Genomic DNA, 27,525 nt, shown 5'->3' with positions numbered 1-27,525 from the left:
TTACGCTTCCAATAAATACCCTCTTTTTCCAATTATCAAAGAAAGCCCACGGCTCAGATCATTGTATTACCTGCCAAAGGTGACACAGCTAGTAAGTGGTGGAGCTACGATTTGAAGCCAAGCCTGTGTGACTCCAAATTCCACCCCTCCCTGCCAGGCTCAGGGGGCTAGATTTGGCTCTGGAGGCAACGGGGGAGGCTGTGTGAAAGAGACAGCAGATGTGGGTGACTTCATGCCCCACCAAGCCTGCCGCCTGCAGAGCTGGTTAGAGGTCTCCTCCCCGGGGGGGGGGGGGGGGGGGGGGGGGGGCGGGTCTGCCTTCTGGAGTCCAGGTCTGCCACCAGCGTCAGCCATAGCTTGCCTCTGCCCAGCCTGCCGTCTCCCCAGATGCAGCCTGAGACTTTATACCTTCCCTTTATTTCTTTGCCTAGTGAGCATTCCAAACTCACTCACCTCCTGGGACCAATAGTCTACTTTTGTCCCTTCTCCACAGTCCCCACACGGCTTTCTATTCCTCATTGGGAACCTGACCTTACACTTCCCTAAGCGTTCTGACCTGAGGTGGTGAGAGGATGGCAACCTTCCACAGGGGGCTGGGGAAGCAGCTCCTGGGCTTCACCTGCCCATGCTGAGGCCTGCCAGCTCCTCATTCTCTTATGCAGGAGTGCAGTACCATGTGTGTATGTACCACTGTTTATTCACCCAGCTCCCGATGTTTGGGATTACATCATTTCTAATAGTTTGCAGTTAACAGATGATGCCGCGACAAATAACCTTGTCCGTACGTGTTTATGTATCGTTGAAGGTATGTGTGTATTCAGGGTAAATTCCTAGATGTGGGATTCCTTGTTCAAAGGGGAAATGCATGTGTATTTTTGTTTGATATTGCCACATTTCCCTCCACATGGGGTTTGTACCATTTTACAACTAACTTGCATGCCTGGCATTATGAGTGAAACTGAGCATCTTTTCAATTCATTTAAGGGCTGTTTTGTATATATACCTGTCATATGTATATACTTGTATTTGTGTCGAGTTTTATGTTCATATGTTTTGCCCATTTTTATGTGAGATTTTAACAATCTTTCGGCTTCAGTATTTACAAGTTGTTCATACACAGGCATAGCAGACCTTTATCAGTGGTATATGCTGCAAATAATTTCTCCCAATTTGTCATTTATCTTTTGACTTTGCTTATTGTTGTTTCTACCAGCCAAGAGTTTTTGATTGCTAAGTAATCCGGTGTCTTAATCTCTACTGTATAACATATCTTCATTGTATCTTTATTCCCATAAAAGTAAGTTTATTTGGCTTAAAAATAAATTGATTTAGTATTATTTAATGTTATGTCTTCCTTACATTTTTGGTGTCAAATTACCATTTCTTTTTCAAGATGATGGTGACAATAGATGGTAATTTAAAAGTAATAGCATTAAATGAGCTGTAAGTCACATACCATACAATTCAGTCATCTTAATGGTATACAATTCAGTGGTCTTTAGTATAACCGAGGAGTTGTGCAGTCATCAACACAATCAGTTTTAGAACATTTTTCCACCCCTCCAAAAGGCCTTACACACATTAGCAGTCACTCCTTTCTCTTCATTCCCCAGCCCCAGCCCTAGGCAATTACGAATCTACTTTTTGTCGGTAGATTTGCCTATCTTGGATGTTTATGTGAATGTATTCATACACTAAAAGCCAGTCTTTTGTGACTGGCTTCTTTCACATAGCATAGTCATTTCAAGTTCATTATGAATGTTACTACCTTAGCATGTATTGGTATTTCACTCTGTTTTATTGCCAAATATTCCGTTGTATGGACATACTACATTTTCTTTATGCATTCATCAATTGATGGGTATTTGTGTTGTTTCCACTCTGGCTATCCTGAATAATGCTGCCCTGAACATTTGTGTACAAGTTTTTACGTGGACATATAGGGTATACACCTAGGAGCGGGAATTGCTGGGTCACATGGTAACTCTGTGTCTAAGAACTGCCAGACTTTTCCAAAGTGGCTGTACCATTTTACATTCCTACCAGCAGTGTTTGAGGGTTCCCATTTTCCCTGTCTTTGCCAATGATTGTGACAATGTCTTTTTGACTATAACTTTCCCAGTGGGTGTGAAGTGGTGTTTTATTGTGGTTTTGATGTGCATTTCCCTGAGAGCTAATGATGTTGAACATCTTTTCATGGGCTTGTTAGCCATTTCATTTATTTTCCTTTAGACAAATGCCTATTTAGATGCTTTGCTCATTTAAAAATTTGTTTGTCTTTTATTGTTGAGCTGCAAGAGTTCTTTATATATTCTAGATACAAGCCTTTTATCAGATGTACGATTTGCAATTATTTTCTCCCATTCCGTGGGTCATCATTTCACTTTCTTGGTGGCATCTTTTGAAGAACAAAAACTTTTAATTTTGATGAAGTCCAGTGTATCTATTTTGTTGTCGGTGGTGTCATATCCAGTAAACCATTGCCAAATCCAAGGTCATGAAGATTTATGCCCACATTTTCTTCTAAGAATTTTGTGTTTTTAACTCTTACATTTAAGTCTTTGATTCATTTTTTGAGTTAATTTTTTTAAAATTTATTTTATAGCATTTTAGGTTTCGGGGTACATGTGAAGAACTTGCAAGATTGTTGCATAGGTACACACGTGGCAGTGTGATTTGCTGCCTTCCTCTCCATCACCTATATCTGGCATTTCTCCCCATGCTCTCTCTCCCCACCTCCCCACCCCCGACGAGTTAATTTTTGCAGTCGTATGTGTATCTGGTTTTGAGTCATAGTTAGAAAGTCTTTCTGCACCTGGATTAGAAAGGAATTCACCTGTGTTTTCCTCTTGTTTTATTTATTTATTTTTTACATTTATTTCACAGATCTATTTGTAGTTCATTCTTATAAGGTAGGAAGAATTGATCTATTTTATCTTTTTTTCCCAGATGACTCTCCATTGTCCTAAAACCATTTAGAAAATGTCCATATTTTCCCCAGTGATTTGAGATCCTACCTTCATTGTGTGCTGGATTTCCGTATAAGCTATACACTGGATTATTGGGTCTGGAATCCAATATAGATTGGATCTTTGGGGCCTTTTTTTTGTATTTTACATTCTATTCCATTGGTCTTTGTCTTCAGGTGCTAGTATCACAGTATTAATTATAAAGACTTTGTAGAATGATTAAGCATCTGGGAAGGCTAGTCCCCTCAAGGGGAAACATTTTTAGTAATCTTGCAAGAATAGCATTTAAGTAGAAATTATGAGTTCTGAGTTGAAGTCCCTGTTCTACCACTTACTCTGTGACTTTGGGCCAAGCAAACCTCATCCCTAAGCCTCAGTTTCCTCATCTGTACAACAGGGCCAGGTCCCAGTTCTTCCCCTTCCTGGCAGGATTGCCAACGAGTGAGTTATTTTAAACCAAATGTGTCTCTTCTGGAGGAGTGGTCTTTGTCTTGAGTTTCACAATTCTGCCTGGACTCCTTGCTAACAGTAAGCAAAGCCAAGTCTTGGTTATTCTCCCTGATAAGAGAAGGCCCCGCATGAGTTGGACAAGATGTGCTTACATGCCGTTAATAGGAGGAATTATGCGAGGAATTCAAATTGATTCATTTTAGTTGGTTATTTGCAAACTTATTACAGGCCATCAATAACATTCAGTGCCATTGCAAATGATACAAATAATTTCTTCCTTGGTCAAAAAAAATGTGAAAGAAATGTGAGCTTTGAGGTCACAGCATGTTTAGAAGCATTAAATCTGGTTTCCCATCCCAGTCCAGAGGCTTGAATTAGAGCTAAGAAGGGGCAGTAGCGTCTCCTTAACTGCCTTGTGTTGACAGGTTGTTAAACACCCCCAACCCTGGCGAGATGCCTGAGACATGTTAGGAAAGGGACTGAGAGGGTGAAACTGCCTGTGCCCTCCAAGGTCACAGACTCTTCAGCTTGGTGCCAGAAGAGTTCTGATGGGCCTCAGAGCAGATCTGAGGCTTGAATTCAGAGTGGGTTCCCCAACGGGGGGTGGGGGACAGCCTCTACCTGGATTTGGATAGGTGTTCCTAGAGGTTCCAGGCAGCAAGCTTTTAAGTAGAGAACAGTGATGACATTTATGAAATCTGTGTCAATCAGCAATTCCCACAACATTGCTGCTTAGCAGACGCCCCCAAACCTCAGGTCTTAGCATAGTAATCATTGCTTCTTGCTGGTGCACCTGGGGTCGGCGGGGGATTGGCTGCCCCAGGGTGGGCTGGGCCCCAATCACAGGTTGGATCTACCTCTGCTCCACATGCGCCCCCTCCTCCTTGGATCTGCAGGCTAGCCTGGACACATTCTCAGGGTAAGGGAGAAGGGCGCCCAGCCATGCAAGCACACAACAAGCTTCTGCTTGGTGACTGTCTGCTTCCATCCCATTGGCCAGAGCAAGGCACACGGCTGAACCTAAACTTAAAGGTCGGAGTAGGCCACCGTGCTCCAGCAGGAAAAGCTGCAAAGGGTTCCTTTCAGTTTTTCATAAAACTGAATTTATTTATTTTAAAACCAGTTTAATATGTGTCCTTCCTACTTTTTGGTTTCTTTTTCAAGCCGATGGTGGTGAGGGTGGGTTGAAGGACTGGCGCCAGTAATTCCACCTTCCACACTGTGCCGTGTGCCCCTCATACATCTTCTCTCTGCGTCCTTACTACAGCCTCGTGAAGAAGGTATGCTGCTGTGTGGCTGCAGAGATGGCACAGGGCAGGGGCGGAGAGGGCAGGTTTGCAAGCCAGACTGGCTGGGTTTGAAACCTCGCTTTTTAATCTTCTAGCTGTGTGACTCTGAGCAAATCACTTACACTCTCTGTGCCTCAGTTTCCCTCTCAGTAAAACAGGGATAATAGCAGCTCTCTAATAGGGTAATTGTGAGGAGTGAGTATGTGTGTGCCTAACTCAGTTTACTCTCTATAAGTGTTGGTTACTATCATCCCCAATTTATAGATAAGGAAACCGAGGCTCAGAATGATTAAGGGACTCTCTCAAGGTCACACAGCTAGTAAGTGGCAAATCAAGGACATGAGCCTGGGCAGGCTTGACATTCTTCCTCACTGTGCCCTACTGTCTTCCTTTCTCTGGTGAGCTGCAGCCTCCCAGAGACCTCCCCACGCAGTGTCATAGGTTTATGCTGGGAATTTTGTAAGCCACGAGGCTACGGTGAAATAATGCTGCTCAACAGCCCACACCAGTGCCTAGCACACTGGAGCAATTCGGGGGGCTGGGAGGACACAGAAAGCTGTCAGCTTCTCTCCCTTCCTTGCAAGTGACAACCCATGCCCTTTGTTTTCATGACTAGTCCAAGGAGAGTAGGTGTAGCACAGGTGAAGCCTCTGCTTCTAGGGACTTGGCTTGCATAAAACTGGAGCCATGGACAAGGCAAAGGAGCCCCTCTGTAATGGGAACACAGAGGCAGAGTGATTTGTAGAGTGTATGTGGCCATGTGCTAGCTCCTCTGAGTGCACACTGCCATCCTGATGGGCTGGCAGGGGGAACCTGAGAACGGAATGAGCCTCCAGCATGATGGCTGCTCAAGTCCCGCACAAGGCTGGAGCTGACACAGTCCATTACCTGGCTGTTTCACCAAAGTTTTCCATTGGTTCTAGGAGATGAACCAATTTTCTTATGATTTCCCAAGCCTGAGACTTATTTAACTAATTATAATCTTGGGTTTTCCCCTGCCCCCTGGTGTTCCTCTTGTGTCTCTGTCTTATCTTATTGTACTGGCTAAAACTTTCAGAACAATTTTCAGTGATAACATTGATAATAGGTTTCCTTGACATATTCTTGACATTAACAGGAACTCTCCAAGTATCTCGCCAATTAAGTACAATATTAACTTTAGATGTAGCATCAATATAAGAACAAGAAAGTATATATTTCAAATCAAATTTACTAAGAGATATCATAAGGAATTAATATTGAATTTAGCCAATGCCTTCCCACATATTTTATATGATCATGTAATTTTCCTCCTTCGATACATTAATAAGATGTGCTGAACAATGCTTTAATATTGAACCATCCTTGCATCCTAGAATGAAACTTATTTGGTCATGGTACATTATTCTTTCTGTAATATTTCCCAATCATTATGATAGTAGACTTTTTACATCTATATTAACAAATCGTGAGATTAGTTTTTAACTTTTTTTGTGCTGCCTTTGTTAAGTTTTTAGATCAGGATTATGCTAGCTTGGAAAAATGAATTGGGAAGATTTCCTTAGTTTTATATATCCTGGAACAATTTAATAACAGAGGTATGTGTCTCTTGAAGGTTTAAAAGAACTTACCAAAAAGAATAACAAACAAAAACTTTCCCAAGAAGCTAAATGGATGAGGCACTTATTTAAAAAAAAAAAAACAAAATCAAAAAAACAAAACTTTATTCTATTTCTTCTAAGATTATTGGGATGTTAGTATTCTCTGCCTCTTCTTGAATCACTATTGGAAATTCTTGTTTTCCTAGAAAATTGTGCCTTGTTGAGATTTCTATGTTTATTCGTGTGGAGCATATTTCTTTATGTTTTTAAATATCCTCTCTGGTTATATTGTCTGCTCATTCCTTATTTTGATTATCTGTGCCTTTTGTTGCATCTTGATAGATCTGTGTATTTTACTGGTCTTTTCAAATAACAATTATTGACTGATGTACTGTTGTCTGGTTTTCTGTTTCCTGATTCATTCTTTTCTTTTTTTAATGGAATCTCTCTCTGTTGCCCAGGCTGGAGTGCAGTGGCACCATCTCAGCTCACGGCAACCTCCGCTTCCCAGGTTCAAGCGATTCTCCTGCCTCAGCCTCCCAAGTAGCTGGGATTACAGGCATGCACCACCATGCCCGGCTAATTCATATACATTTTTTTAGTAGAGACAGAATTTTACTGTGTTAGCCAGGCTGGCCTCGAACCCCTGACCTCAGCCTTTCAAAGTGCTGAGATTACAGGTGTGAGCCACTGCACCTGCCCCTAATTCATTCTTTTCTGTTTTTATTTTGTTGATTCCTTCCTCCTTCTTTTCCTGGATTCATTTTATTGGTTTTTATCTGGCTTCTTGAGTTGAGTGCTTTGGTGAGGATCTAAACCTTTGCCCTAGGGATCAAGGTTTTAAAGCATGTGTAACAGCAGCAGAAACTGTTGGGGTGCAGAAATGAGCCAGAGAGCAACCCCCCACTGAAGGAAGGATCCACTCCCAGGAGGCAGGAGACTGACTCTCAGTCCCAGCCTTGCCTCAGGTCAGCTGAGTATCCTTGGGCAAGTCCCCTCCCTCTTAGCATTCTCTTATCCAACGCAGGCAGCCAGGCAGGGTGTGAGCATTTGTACCAGGCAGCCTTCTACTGGGATAATGCCCCCCATCTTTCAGGAGGCAGATTTGGCAGCACCTCCTTACGTATTCCTGGCCTCTACCCCAACATGCACACCCATCAAAACCGTGCAATTGAATTTTCTTCTGCATGATGGAACCAATCAGCAATGGTGACAGTGTCCCAGCTGAGAGACACGTGGACACTCTGGACTCATGGTCAGAAGCACAATGGCCTGCAAAAAGCTGGACACTCGCCCATGGGCGTGTGCAGGCCTTGAGGGCTGAGGCCTTAACCTCCATCTCCCAGCGCCAGAAAGTGTTTGGTACCAGGAGGTGCTTCCTGTATCTTCGCTGAATGAAGAAACAGCTCTATGCCAAAAAAGGAAGAATTCAGTAATAGGCCAGATGTGGGACTATAGGGTTTGAGGCAGATATGCCCCCTCTTCACTATGGGGGGCTACTGAGGAGAGGAAGAGGGAGGCATTTGAGGTGGTCTTTGAAGGCAGGTGGTGGCAGGCTGTGTGCAGTTGGAGGAAGAGGGACTTTGTGCAGAGGACGTAGCAGAAGCAAGAGTGTGGAGGTGCAGCGGTTCCAGGCATTCTTGGGGAGCAGAGGAGGGAGAGCTGGCTGGAGTGTGCTGGCACCTGCACTGCCCCACCTCCCCAGGCAGGAGGTTCCGATTTCCCAGGGACAGGCCACAGCTCTGACTCTGTTCTTGCTGAGTGGAGCCAGGGTGGCTGGAGATATGTGTGCATGTGTGTGTATGTGTGTGTGTGTGTATGTGTGTTTGTGAGAGCGCATGTGAGCGACAGGGGGGAGCTGAGGGCACACTGCCGTTCAGCATCCAAACGTGACAAATGTGCAGAAGCGTGCAGGGAGCTGTGGACATGAGCGGCTGGCCGCAGAGATGCTCACCCTGTGATTTGTTGCTTTGATTCCTCAGGCCGTGACTTGGCGAGCACGACCCTCCCCGGGTACCCTCCACACGTCCCCCCCGCTGGACAGGGCAGCTACTCAGCGCCGACGCTGACAGGGATGGTGCCTGGTGAGTTTGCACTGTCGGCGTCTCCGCAGCAGGCAACGGATGGAGTTTCGGTGCGGGGGAGGGGGGGCATCCCCCTAAACAGCCTGGGTGACCTCTACGCTTCTGAGAAGCAGTCCTGAATAAATCAGGCAGAGGTCTGCGCTCTCCGCAGCTGGGCCTGCAGTGGGCCCTGGACCAGCCAGCAGCCGTACCAGGGAGGACACTGGGGGCAGCAGGGAGGGTCTTTGACTGTCACTCAAACAGCGCCTCCTTGGCCACGTGGGGAGTCTGAACAAAGAGGGTGCAGGGGCTGGCTGCAGGTCACCCCGCAGTGTGAAACAGGCCTTCTCCCCAGGCTTCCCTCCTTCCTGGCCCCCACCCTCTCTCTCCCACACAGTCATGTGACATGAGCAAACAGAAGGCTCTGGGGTGCTCTCAGTGGCCTTACTCCTTGGGGTTGGGGATATTGGATGGTGGAGTTGTCACTTCATTCTAAATGGAACACCCTGTGGCCACTGGAACCTGATCACCCCTGGCCAGTTAGGTGTCAGTTTTAAAACACTTGGAGAAGAGGCCACCACGTTTCCTTGCGTTATGGGGTGGTGTGGGGAAAGCGGGGCTGGCTGCCTGGGTGTTAAGGGCATTCCCATAGCAAAAATACCCAAAGTATTCTTTTCTGAAAGATGTTTCTAAAAATCAGGGGAAAATCAGGCCTCCATTGGATGTTGTTACATTTCTGTTATGAGTTAGCATTGTCTCCTTTAAAAAATTATTTCTAAAAATTTTAGTTTAATTTAATTTTTAATAGACTAATAATTCAGTGTATCTGTAGGGTACATGTGGTGTTTCGACAGTGTATACATTGTGGAATGATCAAATCAGGCCAATTCACATACCCATTACCTCAAATAGTTACCATTTCTTTGTTGTGAGAACAATTACAAACCTCTCTTCTAGCTGTTGGAAATATGCAATGTGCTATTAGTAACTCCAGCCACCATGCTGTCTCTTAGGTAGAGTCATTTGCAAGGGGCCTCACAGCTGGTTTCAGGGCCTGGGCTCCAAGGGCTGTATCTCCTCCTAACACACACTCTTGACTCTCTCTGGGTATTTAGGCTGGGCACAGTGGTTCATGCCTGTAATCCCAGCACCATGAGAGATGGAGGTGGGCAGATCACTTGGGGCCAGGAGTTCAAGACCAGCCTGGCCAACATGGCAAAACCCTGTCTCTACTAAAAAAAAAAATATATATATATATATATATATATATACATACACACACACACGCGCACACACACACACACACACACACACACACACACAAATAAGCTGGGCATGGTGGCACATACCTGTAATCCCAGCTACTTGGGAGGCTGAGACACAAGAACTGTTTGAACCCAGAAAGCAGAGGTTACAGTGAACTGAGATCATGCTACTGCACTCCAGCCTGGGTGACAGAGCGAGACTCTGTCTCAAAAGATAGTAATAATAGTAATGAAATAAATAAATAAATAAGGGAGCCACCCCTTGAGGGCCCCACTCCAGACCTGCTGAAGCTATGCCCCCTCTCCCGTACACTGGGAGAGCCTGCAGGGCCAAGGGGACATGCCCACACCCCTCTTACTAGCTCACACTGGAGTCTTACCCAAATAGGCCCAAGCCTCTTCCCCAGGGCCATCCTCCTAAAGCCAGTCCATGTCACTGGTGTGTGCACCCCTGGGCCTGAGGGCTGGCTCTCTGTCGGGAGTGTGGACGGAGGTGGATGTGAGGGCTGGGTGTCCACACATGCATGTGCAAGGCCCCGCATGGTGATGAGGAGCCCGGCGTGGAGAGCTCAGCAGGATGGATCCTAGCCAGGGGGGCTCCCCCAACAGCCATGTCCTGGCACAGATCGCCAAGGAGGCCCAGAATTCTACATTTGATCCTAGCCTTCCAGGTTGTTTTGAAGATGAGTTTAACAAGGTAGGAGGATGGAGCATATTTCATTTAACAGTTTGCTAGCTTGATTGATGACTTTTAAATATGAGACACATGGGAAATGGCCTCCGTGTGTACTCTTGTCCTGGGCCTTGCCAATGTCGGAGAGACCTGCCAGGTTCTGCCTGCAAAACCTTGGTCTTTTCTGCTGCAAGGATGGACCCACGGCAGATCACAGAGGTGGTGGGACACACACCACCCTTCCTCTTGCCCCCCACCCTGGCTCCTCATTTTCCAACCTTTAGAAAGTCCTGGTACACTTGGGAGATGGATCTCAAGCTGTGTCCATGAATGGCCTATCATGTTTATGTAGGGCCTTATAGAACACAGACTTCCCCTGAGTCCCATGATGCAACAACCCCACAAGGCGGGCAGGGTCAGGAGAGTAATTCCTGTTTTCCAAAAGGACCAGAGAAGACCCAGAGAAGCCAGGGAATTTCTGGGGGCTATGCAGCTTGCAGGTGGAGGACTCGAACCCTGGTCTTTGGTCCCTTCTACCTCCCTCCCAGCACTCCCCACACCCGGGCAGCACTTCTTTCTCCGCACTGGGTTTCCTGGGTGTGCTCTCTGAATCAGTCAACTCCAGCTCATCTGTGATGGCAGAGGGGCAGGGACAGGCCTGGAACCTGTTCTGAGAGCAAGTCAGTGGTGAAGCCGAGGCTACGGGGCTGGTCCTCAGCTCCCCACTGGAAACCCCAGTGGCTGAGTTCAGAGAAGCAGCTGAACTTTGCCAAGTTTATCCAAATAGAGCCTGTCCACTGGCCCCCAGGATTCTCCCATCGCTCATTACCAGGCTCAAGACACACATGGGTGCAGGCCTGGCAGAGCCTCCAGTGGGAACCGATGGTGACTCCTTGCCCATTAATGGGGCAGCAGGAATCATAGGCCTTAGCAGCGCACAGCCTCGCCGGCCTGGCAGCAGCTGGACAGGGGTGACTGCGGGGTCCCATGGGATTCTGTCCTTGGGCACAGAGGAGGGTGCACAGTGTGGAGGGGGGAAAACAAGCGCTTTGGCAGAGGAGCCGCTGCCCAGGAGCCCATGACTCTTCCTTCCCTCTCTCCCTACATTCTCGCCTTTCGCGTCTCTGCCTCTTCTTCCCCCATCTTTTCCCCTTGGCCTGGCCTCCTTGCTGTCTCTTCTCTTACATCCCCCAGGACTTACGTAGTGCCAGGCCTGGCATCAGGGCTGGGGTTCCAAGCGCAGCTGCACAGCCCTTAGTTCCTGCTTCTGAATGGCCAAACAGGGTCAGGTCTTTGGAGCTCTTGTTTCCAACAAACTTTCCAAATCTGTTTCTTGGGGGGCCTGTGCACACTGTTTTTGCAGACGTTGCCCCCGACACTGTCCTATAGAACAGAGAGAGCCCACCTTTCGGCAGAGCAGGGGCCCTCACCCTGGTTGGCCTCAAGTTGCCTTTCTGGCCTCTTCTCCCAGCCTCCCCGTCCCTAACCGCTCTCTGGTGCCCAGCACACCTTGGACTCCCACCCATCAGTTCCTTGATTATTCTTGGATGGCTTTCCACCTTGACCTGTCAGAATCCAGCTTTATCCTTCAGGGCTGAGCGCAAACCTCCCCGCTCAGAGAAAGCTTCCCAGACGGCCCCCTCTGGTGGAAGATGCCTGTGCCTGGCTCTGCCGCATCACATGGCCCAGCGTGTTGAAGGCAGTCAGTTATGCCACGCCCATCACTGTCACTGGGACCTTATCAGTCTCTGCACCCTTCACGGCCTTCCTCCCTTAGCCAACATTCACAAAGAGGACACATATCAAGTCCTCTTTGAGAATGCTGGCTAAGGGAGGGAGGCCAGGGAAATCATACTGACCTGTGTGTTAGTTTCCTGTGGCTACTGTAACAAATTCCCCAAAACCTGGTGGCTTAAAACCACAGAACTGTGTTCTTTTACAGTTCTGGAGCACAGGAATCTGAAGTCAGTATCACTGGGCCAAAATCAAGGTGTCGGCAGGGCTGTGCTCCCTCTGGAGGCCTTGGGGAAAGAGCTGTTCCTTCCTCTCCAGCTTTTGTGGCTCCCGGCATTCCCTGGCGGCAGCCACAATGCTCCAGTGCAGGAGCTTTCAGTGTTTCTCTGCTCCATCTTCACGTCGCCTTCTACTCTGTGTGTCAAATCTGCCTCTTCTCTCTCATAAGGATACGTATGCATTTAGGTCCTACCTGGAGGATCTGGAATGATCTCCCCATCACAAGATCCTTAATCAATCACATCTGCAAAGACCCTTTTTTCCTTTCACCGGGAGTCACATTCACAGGTTACATGTAAGGAGCTTTCTCGTATCAGGCTCCAGGGAGTAGGATGTGGATATACCACAACCCGCTGGAGAACTTCCACTCGGTGTTTGTTCAGATTCTGATTCATAACCTCTTGGGCATGTGAATCCAGGAGGCGTTCATTGAATTGTGACGGTGCTAAAGGCGATGATGCCATTCATTGACCCCAAGGGCCTGTTGGCATGTTTGGAGGAAGAAGTGGAGCCAGGCTCCAGGACGTCTGTGTGTCTCGCGTTTGTCTCTCTGAGGCTGCTACGCTGCAATGGTCTGTTTTGCTACCTGGTCCATTTCACTCCCTCCTGGCCTCTGGTGGGCTGATGGTGCAATCTAGAGGGAAACCCAAAATCTTTGGGGTGTTTTTCCCACTATAGGCTTTAGAAAACATTTAGCTGCCGCTACTTTCACTTCTTTTTCTTTTCTTTCCTTTTTTTGAGGCAGGGTCTCACTCTGGCTGTTGCTCAGGCTGGAATGCAGTGGCGTGATTTTGGCTCACTGCAGCTTTGATTTCTTGAGCTCAGGTGATCCTCTCACCTCAGCCTCCTGAGGAGCTGGGGCTACAGGCGCCTGCCAACACGTCCTCTAATTTTTGTATTTTTTGTAGAGACTGGTTTTGCCATGTTGTCCAGGCTGGTCTCCAACTCCTGAGCTCAAGCGATCCTCCTGCCTCAGCCTCCCAAAGTGCTGGAATTACAGGTGTGAGCCACCGCGCCTGGCCACCACTTCATTTCTGAGTGAAGTCTTTTATTGTAAATGTGCTTGGAGGACACACAGAGGAAGGCACACCTGCCTCCAGGCTGTGCTTCCACAGCTGCACTTTGGGGCCTGAAAAAGTGGACGTCACATTTCTCCGTATTAAATATCAGCCTGTTAGCTCGGACTCATGTTCAGTTTGAATTCCGATTTTGTCATTAGAGTGTTGTCTGCCCCTTCTGCCTCCAGCGCATCCCCATGTCTGCAAAACATAGCTTCCTGGTCTTCTCTAGGGTTTGCAGATTCAGTAAACTCTGCAGCTCTGTAAACTCTGCATTGCCCTTTGCTGAGCAGTTATGTTGAAGAAAGCATTCTATATCAGCTTAGAAAGGGGACCGTTTTCAAATTTTATTTCCTCCAAGTCCCAGAAAATGCTGAAAGTTTTGCACCAAAGATTTCACAGCATCTTGATCAGTGTAACTAGCTGATTCCTGCCTGAAGATATTTTGCAACCTAATAGATATTGACATGGCATTTGAAATTCTTACAAATTCTGGGCTAGAGGAAAGAGGAAGGGGAGTTCACCGCCCTTTGGCTTTCGTGAGTCTGAGAAACAAGGCTCTATCTTTGAGGAAGTGGTGGGTGCCCCATCCCACATGACCTGCCAGAACAATGTGCACAAAGGCGCTAGGCGGGCCCCTGTGGTCCTGGGCACTCTACTTGCTGTGGATTGATGGACATCTTTTCTAGATGCCTTTCAATGGAGGCACTCACTAAACCGATGGCTTTTATTTTCTTAAAGAAGAAGAAGGTGAGGGTGCAGGGTGGAGTGGGGGCCTGGGGGCAGAAGAGAGGTAGGCCAGGCAGGCACAGGGGCTACAGGAGTGAGAGGCACCCGCTCCTTCCCACCTCATCGCCCACAAGTTCCTGTGCCTAAAGGCTCAGCCCCTCTCTGCCCTCTGTCCAGCTTGCCTGGTCCCGTTTCACCTATCTGGGTTTCCCCTCCATAGAGAGGCCTTTTCCAGTGACCAAATATATATGAGTTTCCTGTTGCTGCTGTGATGAGTGACTTAAAACAACAGACAATTCTCACCCTCCGATTCTGGAAGTAGGTCTCACTGGGCTGAAGTCAAGGTGCTTGCAGGGCTTGTTCCTTCTGGAGGTGCTGGGAGGAAATGGTTTGCTTTCTTGTCCTAGCTTGTTGCTGCCTGCATTCCTTGGCTTTTGGCCCCTTCCTTCCTTGTTGAAACCCGTGATGTTGGGCTGAGTCTTGGTCCGGCTGTCCCTCCTCCATCATTTGTTTAGAGAACTCTATGGTTCCCTTAGACCCACCTGGATATCTAGGATAATCTACCCATCTTCAGGACAGCTGATTAGCATATTTCATCTGCAACCTAATTCCCCTCTGCCATGTAACCTGACATAGTCATGGGTTCTGGGGCTTACAATGTGGATGTGTTTGGTGGGGGACCACTATTCTGCCTGCCACACACCTCCTGAACCAGGACCCCCATCATTCCTCTCCCAGAGCTTCCTGCTGTTTTTGTGCACAGCACTAAGCCCAGTCAAAGTCTTTTAGCGCGTAGTTTACTCGTTCCTCTCTGGCTTCCCTGTATGATATGTAAGAGCCATGCAATAATCAAGGCTATGTCTGTCTTGTTCAGTGCTGCGTCCTTAGTTCCCAGCACAGTGCCTAGCACCTAGTAGTACTAGGACACAGTAGCTGAAATTAAAATGGGGAACTTTAGGCTGAGCTGTCTGTGTGGCCCCAAGTCTGGGACTGGGGTGATACAACCAAGGAGGCTGGGGCTGACCCAGGGCTGGGAGTGGTAGCGCTGTTCCGAGCCGCCGTCACCTGGGGAAGCAGGGGGAAAGCTGCGTGGTTAAGAGCATGGACCTGAGCTTGTTCTGAGTTTCAGTCCTGCTTCTCACTTCCTGTGTGACTTGGGGCAAGTTACATAACTCCTCAGGGCCCTGGTCTCCTCCTCATGTATAACATGGGGATAATGTTAATACATGTGAGCATTAAGTGGTGTCATATACATGAAAACTCTTAGAATTCTGACTGGCATATGGAGTGGCACGTAAGTGTTCATTACTATTGCTGTTATTGTTTACACAGGGGCCTGGGCTGGATAGGGCAGTGAACAGAGAACCTCACATGCATGCCTGAAGCTCAGATTAAGAGCTCTCCAGCAGAGCCCATCCCCCCTGGAGCCCATGACTCAATGGGAGAGCCAGTTAGAGAAGAATCCAGCCACAAACAAGAGCTCTGCCAAGTAGGAGTCGGGGCAGTCTCCAAATGCAGTGGGTCTGGAGCAAACAGAGGCAGCGGTGGTTGGTGCAGCTGAGAAAGGTGTTCTGGCAAAGGTGGCCCTGGAGCTGGGCTGGGAACCTTGTGTGCCTGGCTTTCTGGAGAGGAGGGTGGGGGCTTTGGGGTGGGGCAGAAGGTTAAGCGTAGTGGCTGGTGTGGGTTCTCAGGGGTGGGAGTCCAGCCCAGTCAGCCCAGGCCGGGCAAGTGAGATTGGCAAGGAGGGGAGCCAGTTGAGTGGAGGCTGATGGCCAGCAAGATTCGGATCTGAGCTTGGCAACATAGACATGTAGGTGAGGTCTTCTGCAGACAGGTGGTAAAGCAGGCCAGGAGCATGGGGTGAGACCCAGTCCAGACAGATGTGGAGATGCCCCAAGAGAAGCAAAGGGTGCTTCGGCAAGAATGGAGCTTCACCATTATTAGCAGTGTGACCACAGACGAGCTCTGTGAGCTCTCGGAGCTTGCTTTGCTGCTGGCTGAAATGAGGGTTGTGCAGTCACAGAGACACTGCTTGTGTGAGGTAGAAAGGGTACTGAGGTTCTGGAGTGGGGAGGAGAAGGTTTCTTTTGCGGTCTGGCAAGACCACCCCTGATTCTGCGTCTTGCCTGCCTGACAGGCCTGCCCTATGCAAAGCATGCGGGCTTAGAGGTGGGGGCTGCAATACCAAGCAGGGTCCTGGCCCAGCTCAGCAGGGACACTCTGTGCCATCTGACATGTCATTTCCACTCTCTCAGTCTGGTTCAGCATGTGAACCAGGGGACAATATATCCTGCCCAGTTCCATAGGCATGGCCGGGACCAGTGAACGGGATTCAAGGGCCACCCTTTCCAGCCTTATATCAAGAAGCTTTCCTTCAGTCCAAGGACTGAAGACATTGGAATGAGAAGACTTGGGAGGGTCCAGCAGACACTGGTGAGAACTTGGTGGCGGGAACTTGAGCATCAGATGGAGATAGGACCAGTGCTACCCAAGTACCTCCATGGCCTAAGCTCCAGGCTCAGGGAGCGTTTGCTCAGGGAATGAACAGGCTTTGTTCTCAGCACTAACTTCCCACGATGAAGGGGAATTCTGACTTTCTTTCTAAGCTCCTTGCTGGGGCTCCTGGTAGCTCTCTGATCTGGGCACGCTGTCCCTTTGCCACCCTGGGCCGGGGCTCTGGGGCACATACCTGTTGCTCGTTCCTGACTCTTTGCTGCCCTCTAGTGGCCTCCAATTGCTCTGCCACACCAGGACTGTAGACTTGACCCTGGGGAATTTCCAGACACAGCCAGGATGAAATGCAGGTGACCATTCATTTATTCATTCATTCGTTCTCCAAACATTTCCTGAGAGAACATGGCTGCCAATTCTGGGCTAGGGGTGCAGTTGCCGACACAGCCCCTGCCCTCAGGGAGCTCACAGTCTAGTTGGGGAGATGGATAGAAGAGAATCCAGAGGTGCTAGATTAAGAGCTAAGACCTAGGAATCTGTTAGTGTTAGGGAAATGCAGGTGAGGGCTGCTGAGTCTGCTGAGGCAATGTGGGGGAGTGGGAGAAATCAGGGAAGACTCTCTGAGGAGGTCATTTGAGGAGGACCTTGGAGAGTGAGTTTTCCGGTCTGTGAAGCTGGAGGGATATTGTTGGGTAAGGGACAAGTGCGTGAGAAGCCCCAGGGGGACCAGAGAACATGGGCATCAGGGACGGAGCTGGGAGCGACCAAAGTTTTGTGGGGCTGGTGGGAGATGAGCTGGAAGGGAAGGCTGGACCTAGGGAAGAGGGGCCCCAGTAAAACCCACACTCAGCCCTGGCTGCCCCTTGCAGAGGGCAGGCTCTGCCCAGGCGGATGTGGACACCAGTCTGAGAGCCAGAGCTATCTGTGCCCTCACAGGGTAGGGGACGAGGTCTGGAGTGATGTGATCTGGACAGTCTACGTGACTGAAGATCCAGAAACCCTGCATTGAAGTGACGCTGGGAGTTAGGAGAAACTGATACCACCTGTAGGCTTTCCCAGCTCTTGTCTGCATTTGGGAAGAAAAGAATTACAAAAGCCTCAGAGATGGAAGGGACTCTGGGGACATGAAGGTCCTACTTGAATTTAGGAGACCTGGATTCTGATTCTAGCTGCCAGATACTCACAGCATGATCTTGGGACATGACCTTGGGGCTTCCTGCTCTCTCTGAAAGCAGGAGGCAGGGCCTGGGGAGGCTAGGCTGGATGCACCCCAGGGGCTTTCTGATCCTGCCATTTGAGGTTTCTAAGTCAGTGCTGTTTATGCCTGCTGATGTCAGCTCCTGGCCAGACTGGAGGGCTCCCTGAGCCCTGCCACCTCTGTTCTAAGTGAGCAGCAAATGCTTCCAAGTTCCCTTCAGATCTGGGACTGTGAATGATAAGGCAGTGGCCCTGGGGTGTCATGTGTAATCTGGTAATCACCTCCAAGGGCTGGACTGAAGGAGGAGAGCCTGAAGACTCACTAAACTTACGTACTGCTCCCTTGTCTCCATCGAGAAGGCCCCAGAAACTGCTGGGGCGGGGCAGGACTGGCTTTTGGGGCCTGTGCACCTGGGAGGAGAGCTCACAGACCAGAATCTGCAACCTTAGGGTGAGAGAGAGGTAGTAAACATCACCATCATTTGTTCCATCTTTGAAAGCAAAGTGTCCCTTTTGGGAGCATGGAGATGAGGCAAGAGAATATCCCAGGCTCAGCATGTGCCGGGAAACGTTCTTATTTCCCACGACCCCGTCGCAAGAACTGGTAAGAAGCAGTCTCAGCTGGGAGAATACCCTGTCCAAAGCCGGTGCTCACGGACCCGCCTGGGAAGCGTGCATTGCTGGGGGAGCTCAGAGCCAGGGCCTGGGGGCAGCTTCATCTGCTTCCGTGCTGCTCCGGGCTGCGTCTACTTGTTAGAGTTCCCCAGTTTCCAGCTCCTTCTGATGGTGGTTGGCAGGACCCAGATCCAACTGCACCAACCCGGTCATGAGTATGTGAGAACACGTGTTTGGAATCCTGACTTACCATTTCTTCCCGATGTCCTTTTACTAATGGTGTTTCTTAAAAACAGACAACAAACAGGACAACTGGACCATGATGACTTTGTAGGAGATGAAGGGGAATGCCATCAGAATTTGCTTTAGAAGAAACTGGAGCATTGGGTGGCTGAGGCAGGGTCAGGGTGGGCCTGAGGGACTTGGAGGTTCTCCCAGTCCTGAGAGGTTGGGGGTCCCCTGGTAGTGCAGAGAGGAGCCTGGAGGTACACAGCCCAAAGTGAAGGCATTCTGAGGATGGTGGCCTTGCCGAACCTTGGACCTTCTTATTCTAAGCCCTGGCCAAGACAGATTCCGACCAGAGACAAAGTGGACATGAACCCAGGAGATAAACTCCAAGGACTGGAGGAGGACTGCAGCCCAGGAACACACGGGCCTGGCCGAGTGGCAGCAGGAGCCATCCTCAGCCACTGCCACACAGCAGGTGGCACAGCAGCCTGACACCGGGTCTGGGGTTTAAGCCATGCTGCTAGGGGCGCCTCCCAGTAGTAGCACTGCTTGCCAAAAGGCCTGCCAAGAGGGCTGGTGGCAATTCCCTCTGTTTTGTGGTTGAGTCTTGGCTGGGGGAAAACAAGGAGAAAGTACTTTGGGGCTGGCTTACCTGGACGTGGGATGGGAAGGAAAGGCTGACGCTCTCAGAGGAACCCGGACCAGGCAGCCCCTGCCGTGAGGGCACCAGATGCGGGAGTGTCCGGGCCTCAGACCAGCCCCTTCATCCACTGGACAGTGGCAATCTGGCCCTTTGAGGCTTGGGGCCCAACACACTCCTTCCTTTTTCTTTGACTTTTTATCACATTATTCACAAGTGCGTCTCCACCCCTACCAGCTTGAGCTCCTGGAAGAGGAGGTTGGTGTCCCCGCCAGGACTTCCCACAGCATCCTAAATGGGAGTGCAGGGCCCTGGAGACGACCTGGGCTAGAGTCCCAAGAGCTTTTTAGGAATCTACAGCAATCTGAGGCTCAAACAGAGCTCCTTTCACCTGTAAAACTAAAATAGGAAACTAGAAAACTGACATTAACAAATGTTATATTAAAATGTTTACAAATTGTAACATTATCTTAACTTCACTAACTATTACATTTAGGGCTTGTAAAAATTTCATTACATTTAAAAACCATTTTTAGATTAGATTTTGTTGGTTTGCAAGAATTTCTCAGTTTGTGCCTCAATGGCTGAGAAATCATAGCTAATCATCAATTAGATGACTTGCAGTCAAATAATTTCATGAGCAAAATTATAAAAATAAGATTTTTGCATTTTTAGAGTGAAAAGTATCATTACTATAGTGCATTTAACGCATGATGCGCTGTGGGGTAGAGTGGAGAGGGGCCTCCGTGTCCTAGAAGAAGGGACTTGGGAGAGAGCCTGTTGAAATGTATTGAACATTTCCTGTTGAAACATATTGAAAATAATAAATAATTGCGGGGTCTTGAGCTAATCAGGTTGCAGTGGCCATCCATCCATTTATCCATCCATCCATCCCTCCATTTGTCCAACCATTTTTCTGTCCATCCATCTATCCATTTATCCATCCATCCATCCATCCATCCATCCATCCATCCGTCCATCCATTTTCTATCCATCCATCTATCCATTCATCCATCCATCTACTATAGCTTCCTTCCTTTCCTTCTCCCTTCCAATGTTTATTGAGCATTTACATGTGCCGCGCATTAGCCTAAGGACACAAGATCAAAAGCCATGACCCTTGTCAGGCAAACCTGTGAGAGGCTATGGGGGGCCAGTTGTAGTAACAGGCAAGCCCAGGGTCTCTGGGAACACAGAGAAGGGGGATTCAGCTTAGCCTGGGTATGTCAGGCATAGAGAGGTTCAGAATCTCTGTATGGCAGGGCTGGGTGGGAGGCATGTCTAAAGATTCTTTTGCAGAGAGTTTTGCTAAGATTGAGAAAACACATCAAAGAATAGGGGCGCAGCTAAAGCTTTCCAAGTCATCCGTGGTTCTGCCCTTAGGGCATGGGAGGAATCTAGGAAGAGACAATTTTCAGGTTTGTTGTTGAGAGAGAAACATATGTTAGCCAGTGGGAGGTAGAGTGAGGAGGGAGGAGCTGAGTGTTTCAGGCGGGGCAGGGACAATGGAGACAGACATGTGCTTTGCTCTGTACATACTGGAGTCTTTCTGAAACCCAGCCCCAGTCTACTGTGGCTGTCGGAGTTTGACTCCCTTTGACTTGCTGGGATCTGCAGCCCCTGTCTCCAAGACCCTGACAGCTGTCAGTCTTCATCTGGACCAACCGCTGCCTCTAACCCTGAGGGTCGCTCCACCTGGGATACTGCTATCCAGAGAACTTCTGGCAGTGCCTGAAGCCCCCGGGGCAGTGAGAGCCAGTGGGGCTTGGCTCCTGCCTTCCAAAAGGAGAGTGTTCTCAAAGGAGGCCAAACCACCCATGCCTGGAAGCTCATTCTACCAACAAGCCCCATGCTTCCCCACCCCCAGCCTGCATGGTGCTTTAGAGTGTGTCAAGGGACACACGACTGTTAGCCCCAGTTGCCATTTGAAAGCATGTTGTGAGGTTGGAGTGTGCATATCCATCTCAGAGGCAGGCTGATTGGCTTCCGGGGGGGTGGGGTGGGGTTGCCTTGCCAGGGGGACACGGCCAGTCAGGGAACAGCTGGCCTTGGGGCCTGGAACTTAGGGTCTCTAAGCCCCTGGTGTCCATGGAGACTGAGAGGGAATGGAGACTATCTATGGGCTCTGGGCCCAGGGAAGGCACTGCCTCAGGGACATGGGTGGCCTTCCTAACTCCATTTCTTTTATGGCCCAGGAAGAGCTCATCCCAGTGGGACGCCAGGGAGCTCACACTTGCAACTCCGGTATACTCCTTTCCTCCTCCTCATCCTCACCTGTCTGTGTATGATATATGCTCCTAGACCCAGATTAAAGGCGCTCTCTTACAGGAAGCCTCCCACCCCAGTCCCTCACCTCCCCACCGTGTGCACCCGCACGGCACTGCCCATGGTCTGCCGTAGGGACCCAGTGCACCCGTCTCCCAGCTGCTTCTGAGGTCAGGGCTGCCTGGAATTCCTCTGAGATCCTGGCCCGGGCTGCAGTAGGTGCTCAGTGGCTGTGGGTGGAATTTATTGGAATATAGCACATGCCCCTCCCCATCTTGCCCGGTCCAGAGTCCAGGGCTTAGGGTCCAACTGTGTAATTAAACAGGGCTTGAGCACCACTGAAACGGCCCCAGTCCTTCTTCCAATATTTGCTCTGGCTTCTCACAGGAAGACGCTGAGACAATGGCCCTTGTTACCCTCTGTTTGAGTTATTTATTTTTTTCACTTTTCCCTCCTTCCCCTCTCAGGGGACTCGCCTCTCGCCCTCATCCCTCATGTTTTCCCTTTCACTTGACTGTCACTCTCATTGTCCTCCCGGGGCCGGGAACGCGGGGTGACAGGCAAGGGGAGCCCAACCGGGCTGGGGAGGCAGGAAATATAGTCATTAATGGGACCCGCGAAGCCCAGATGTCCTCCCTGAATGCGGGTAATTTGTTTTTAATGAAAAACCATGCGGTGACCCTGAACAAATGAATTTTCTTTATAAGGAGTCTATGTGCAACGGGCACAGATAAAGGGCCCGAAACAGGGAGACTTAAATCCAGGGCTGAAAGAGAGAAAGGAAGAGGAAAGGAGTAGAAAAAATAAGAGAGATGAAAGCGGCTGGAAAGGAAAATATGAAACGACAACTGTGTTACCACATCCTTTGCCTGAAGAGCAATCCCAGGTCAAAAATGCCCTGGGCATTGTCCTGCCAGGGCAGGGTGCCTGACCACTGTGGCATCTTGAGGTCTTGTTTGCAATGGTGCTAAGAAGACAAACCCCCATCTGGACAGAGCTTTGCTATTACGAGCCTATCTCACGTGTAATTTTAGCAGAGCCTCATAGTAGCCCCATTTTACAGAGGTGAAAACTGAGGCTTAAGTGGGTTGCTAGCAAGTGGTTCAGCCTCGATGACAAGGGAGGGACTTTGCCAGTTTGGAGTGTGACTCTTAGAAACACTTTGTTACAGTTCAGAAATTGCTTTCATGGTGTGACACGAGCAGGTCTAAGGAGGGACGCCAGGTGTATACCAGAGAGCGGGTTGGAGCCGTTTCCCGTGGTCCGTAGAACTTTGTCCTGGAGCTTTGTGAATGTACACCTCTTCCATGAGCACTTTGGGTGTGGGCTTCCTGGGAAGAGAAGAATTCCCCAAGAACGAGCCAGACACATTTGGAAAAACGAATGCAAAGAAATTGGAATCTAGCCTTGGGAAGCAGGAGACCAGCCATGTCCCACCTGCCACCCCATTCAGGACCTTTTGTGGGCTGTAGAGTCAGCCACTGGGGGCAGCAGCAAAGACGTTGATTCAACAGAGGCCCTAGCGGAGGGACTTGCCCTTGGCTTCAGGAAATCCGCTCTGCAGGAGAAGCTTTGAAGGCTGTTAGCCCCTTTGTTGATCGAGCTGTGCCTGCTGGGTGTGGGAGCGTTTAACCCCCCACCTCAGAGAGGCTCAGAGAGGCCCTTCTGTGTTCCGTAGCTGCTTTTCCATCCATCACTGATGGACAGGGCTGGACTCAACCTGAAAAATCAACCCAGGGCTGTGCAGATGAGGACAAGGAACGCACTTGTTCAAAGTCACATGGCAAGTCAGAGGCAAGGCCGGGGCCCTTTCTGCCCTATTTCCCCACCCCCCAGTTCCTCACTGAAGCAATCAAAAGAAGCAATTTTGTCTCCTATCCTTCTGCAGAGCTGGTATAAAAGGGATGGTTCCTGGGTGCCCTGGCTCCTACAGCAACCCAAATCAAGACCCCCACCTTCACCCCAACTTTTGTGGTGCTCTTCCTGAACCCAGATCCTCTCTTCGGCCCTGGGACCTGGCCAGCTACAAAAGCATCTTCTCCAGGGGCCTCAGGCTTCTGTGCCTGAGCGGATCCAGGTGACGGTGGGCTCCCCAGGCCTGGCCGAGGTTGGCCTGAGACCTGCAGGCATGCCCGGGCCAAAGCTCCCCACCCGGAGTAGCCAGACACAGAGAAATGATTGTTTTCTGTTCCTGGGTTCAGTTTCCCTCTGGAAGTCATGACCCAGTTAGAAAATCAGACAAATAGAAAAATCTGACCACAACCCCAGCTGAGGTTCTGAAGTCTTGGCTTCTATTTAGGCCTCTGCCTCAAACGCTCCCCGGTGAGGTCTGGCCCGCCCGGACTTCTTCAGCCACCAGAAGCAGACCTTCCTCACTGCTGGTTTCCTCGGTAATTGACGATTTATTCCCCACTGACTTCCAAAATGGATTTGAGGCAGCTTCCTGACCTTTCAATAACATCAGCCCCAACCTGAAATCCCTGTCATGAAATAGGAGGACTGCCAGTGGTTCCCGGTGGGAGCAGGAGTGGACGCAGGCCCGCCCCACCTGCCCGAGGGTGGGCAGACTTCACAGCGCGGCACCACTGAGCCATCCTTCGTGCCCAGCCTTGCTCCTGGAGTGACTCACGCTTTGCTGCTGGGAGCTGGGAGCTCACTTTTTTGGAAACAGCTCCCGTCTGGATGCATTCCAGAGCAGGCTTTACAAAAACATGCTTTTAATCAAAAGACTACCAGAAAAACTGGGACAGATTGTGATTTTGACAGTGGACAATTATAAATACTGGGAGGGGTTACTGGTTGGCAAATAAACTCCTCTGGTGAAGTCTTGGATTAATTACACCACCCGTGAGCTGGCCGTGTGCGGTCTCTCTTGATTGTCTCCATTGGTGGGATATGTTCTGGTCTTCCTCCGTTTCTTCCTTCTCTCCCTCTCTCCCCAGCCTCTCCCTCTGCCCTCCCTCCTCTCTTCCCTTCCTTCCTCCTTCCTTCACTCATTCATTCATTCATTCATCAACAGTCCCTTAGTCCCTCCTGGGTGCTGGGTCTAGTTCAAAGAATGGGCACAGAAATGACTGAATGAATTTCCCAAGACCTAGGAGAATCACCCATGCTACCTTCCCAGATGGAAAGAAACCAGCTTGCATGTGGAGGTTCTGCAGGGTTGCTAGGCCCAGAGGCTAGGCAGAGACTACAGGGGGACGAGAGGGCGAGGCGTGGGCTGAGCTGAGGACTGCTGACCCTGATGGATGCCCTGAGCAGTGCTCAGCTCTGGTGGGGCTCACCCTGGGCCTACCTGGGAGAACTAAGGGAAGCCCCTGGAAATCATAGTCTGAAATGGGTGCCTGGCCGTGTGTGCAAATAGGGGGTTCTGTATTTAGGAGTGGGGAGGAGCGGGGAGCTGCCCTGAATGGCTGCCTGCTTTGGAAATTTCTATGCATTTGTAATAACAAAATTACCATAATTTGCTCGTTAACGCAGCTAGATCAGTCAAGCATTGTTCCATCGCGGGTGGGGAGGCCGCGGTGCCTCTCTCTGCACACTCTCCACACCCCAGCCCGCCTGCCAGCCCGTTAGAGCGCTGGAAATTAGCATGCAAATGGTCCTAATTCGGTGGGCGAGCTGTCAGGCAGCGCCTCTCCGGCCTCGTCTCTGTGAAGGCCCTGACAGCCCGGCTCCGGCGCCGGCCCACCCTCCTCACTCCAGCCAGGAGGGGCTCCGAGGGGCACCTCCAGACTGACAGCTTGGCGGCCTCCCTCCCTCCGTCAGCGCCATCAGGCCTGGCGGCGGACTCCCAGGGGAGCAAGCAGGGCCTGCCACCATGCCGGCCGGCCTGGAGGAGGCGGGCAGGCAGGTGGGCTGCTGCGGGAGGCTGGCCCACGCTCAAGCCCACCAGCCTTAGCTGGCCTGGGCTGACGGGGGCAGGTGAGGGTGGAGTTGGGGTCTCCTGACTCAGGGACCGGCTGGGGCACAGAGACCCTCACAGCTGGTGGGTTCTGAGAGTGGCCCCATGAGGACTCCGGACAACCTTCTCCCTCCTGGATCATCCACAAGGATCAAGTTCAAGTCGTGCCCTGCTCCCCACTCTTTGTCTTTTAGTGCTGACCTAATACATGCCTCCTCGCCCTCCCCCATACCTGGACCATCTCTGTCCAGGTCCACTCCTGGAACTCCTCAGGCTCTAGTGGAGAATTAGGGAGGCTGAGAAGCTGCATGGACTAGGACTCGGCACCTTTGGCCTTACTCCTGCCTGTAGGTTTACCAGCATTTCAGGGAAGTCACCTTCCTGTCTCTGGACCTCCGCCTGCATGGTTATGGTCTTCTTCCCAGGGCTCCTGTGAGGATAGGTGAGAAGGAGAAGGCCCTGCTTCACAGCCATAGCTAACATCTACTGAGCACTTGTTTTTGTTTGTTTTTCTTTTTCTTCCTTTTTTTTTTTTTTGAGATGTAGTCTCGCTCTGTCACCCAGGCTGGGGTGCAGTGGTGCAATCTCAGCTCACTGCAACCTCCGCCTCCCGAGTTCAAGCGATTTTCCTGCCCTCCTAAGTAGCTGGGACTACAGGTGCATGCCACCACACCTGGCTAACTTTTGTATTTTTAGTAGAGACGAGGTTTCACTGTGTTGGCCAGACTGGTCTCGAACTTCTGACCTCATGAGCCACCTGCTTTGGCCTCCCAAAGCGCTGGGATTGCAGGAGTGAACCACCGCGCCCGGCCCTACTGAGCATTTCTATATGCCAGCCCCAAACTAACAGCCTTTCATTCCCAACCTGCCTATTTTTTACAGCACCCCCACCAGTCTGCTGTTGATGTTGTCCCATTTCAGAGTAGGAAGTGGAGGCATCAGCTTGCACCAAGTAACTTGCCCAAGTGATAGTACCAGGATAGAGCCTAGCAGACTCATGGGTTCTAGAGCCCTTTTAACAAGTAAAAACGAAGGGCCCTGAGAGCTGGAGCCTGCCTCTGCCTGGCAGTGTGTCCCAGAGCATGTTCCTGAATTGTGCTGGGACTTGGTGTGCATCGGTGAAAGGCATGATGACATCACCTGACCGATAATTTGTGTCTCTCACAGTACTTGGCACATCATTGATGCTAAATAAATATAGGTTGAGGCTGGGCACAGTGACTCACACCTGTAATCCCAGCGCTTTGGGAGGCCAAGGCAGGAGGCTCGTGTGAGACCAGGAGTTTGAGGCTGCAGTGAGCTATGATGGTGCCATTGCACTCCAGCTTGGGCGATAGAGTGAGACCCTGTCTCTAAAATATAAAAGACTAAGATAAATGCAGATTGAAAGAAAAGAACCTGCTGTCGTTGATCAGGGGAAGAACAGAAGGTTAAGTATAGATCCATTGTATTCATCCTTCTGTTCCTCCCCTGATCAACGACAGCGTTGTGAAGCAGCTACTGCAGGAGGGAGAAGTCATGCAATAGGGTTTGTCTCAAGTTTCCCCTGGGCTGTCCCCACCTTGTTTCTTCCTTCTCTTGAGCAGCTGAGGCCCCACGCCAGGACATAGGGTGTGGCTCGTGGAGAGCAGGATGTCGGGCATGGCTCCCGTAGAGCAAGACGTCGGGTGTGGCTCGTGGAGTGCGGGACGTCGGGTGTGGCGGGCGGAGAGCAGACTGGACCTCAGTCCCCACTTGTCCAGTCAGCCGATGACTGGTGCAGTGAACAACCTACCCTTCCCTGCGTGCCCGCCCTGCCCCCTTGGTCTGTTTTAAGGGCATCTTATTGGGCCTTTTGAATCCTCAGATAAATGGAGAGGTGAAGAGGTGAGAGCACCCTAATAGCTCAAAGCCCTCGCTGGTTCCCGCCTCTTTGGGGAGTAGGTGGGAGCTCATGAGCCTGAGTTTCTGCTGCATCACAGGACCACCCACCCGCTCCCAGCACACAGCCTGGCACAGGGCAGATGCCCAGTGAACATGTGAGGAGCCACCTTAAAGAACCGGTGGACAGAGATGGGAAACAGGCACGCAAACCTGGGCAGGTCTGAACCCAAAGCCACTCACCTGCCTGCTTCAAACCAAACGCCCCCAGCCAGG

General features: G+C 50.2%; 1 protein-coding gene across 3 annotated transcripts in view; it reads left to right on the top strand.

Annotated features, from left to right (window-relative positions):
* Positions 1-27,525, top strand: part of PAX5 (paired box 5) — a 192,756-nt gene that overhangs the window by 135,420 nt on the left and 29,811 nt on the right. For all 3 annotated transcript variants that reach the window (XM_003940050.4, XM_074395049.1, XM_074395050.1), the window contains one exon: positions 8,271-8,372. In XM_003940050.4, the coding sequence (XP_003940099.1) occupies positions 8,271-8,372 (102 nt within the window). The remainder of the gene's footprint in view (positions 1-8,270; positions 8,373-27,525) is intronic.

This window comes from Saimiri boliviensis, chromosome 2, assembly GCF_048565385.1.
Source record: "Saimiri boliviensis isolate mSaiBol1 chromosome 2, mSaiBol1.pri, whole genome shotgun sequence".
Taxonomy (NCBI): Eukaryota; Metazoa; Chordata; class Mammalia; order Primates; family Cebidae; genus Saimiri; species Saimiri boliviensis.
The sequence above is the reverse complement of the archived record's forward strand: the minus strand, read 5'-3'. Positions and strand labels throughout refer to the sequence as shown.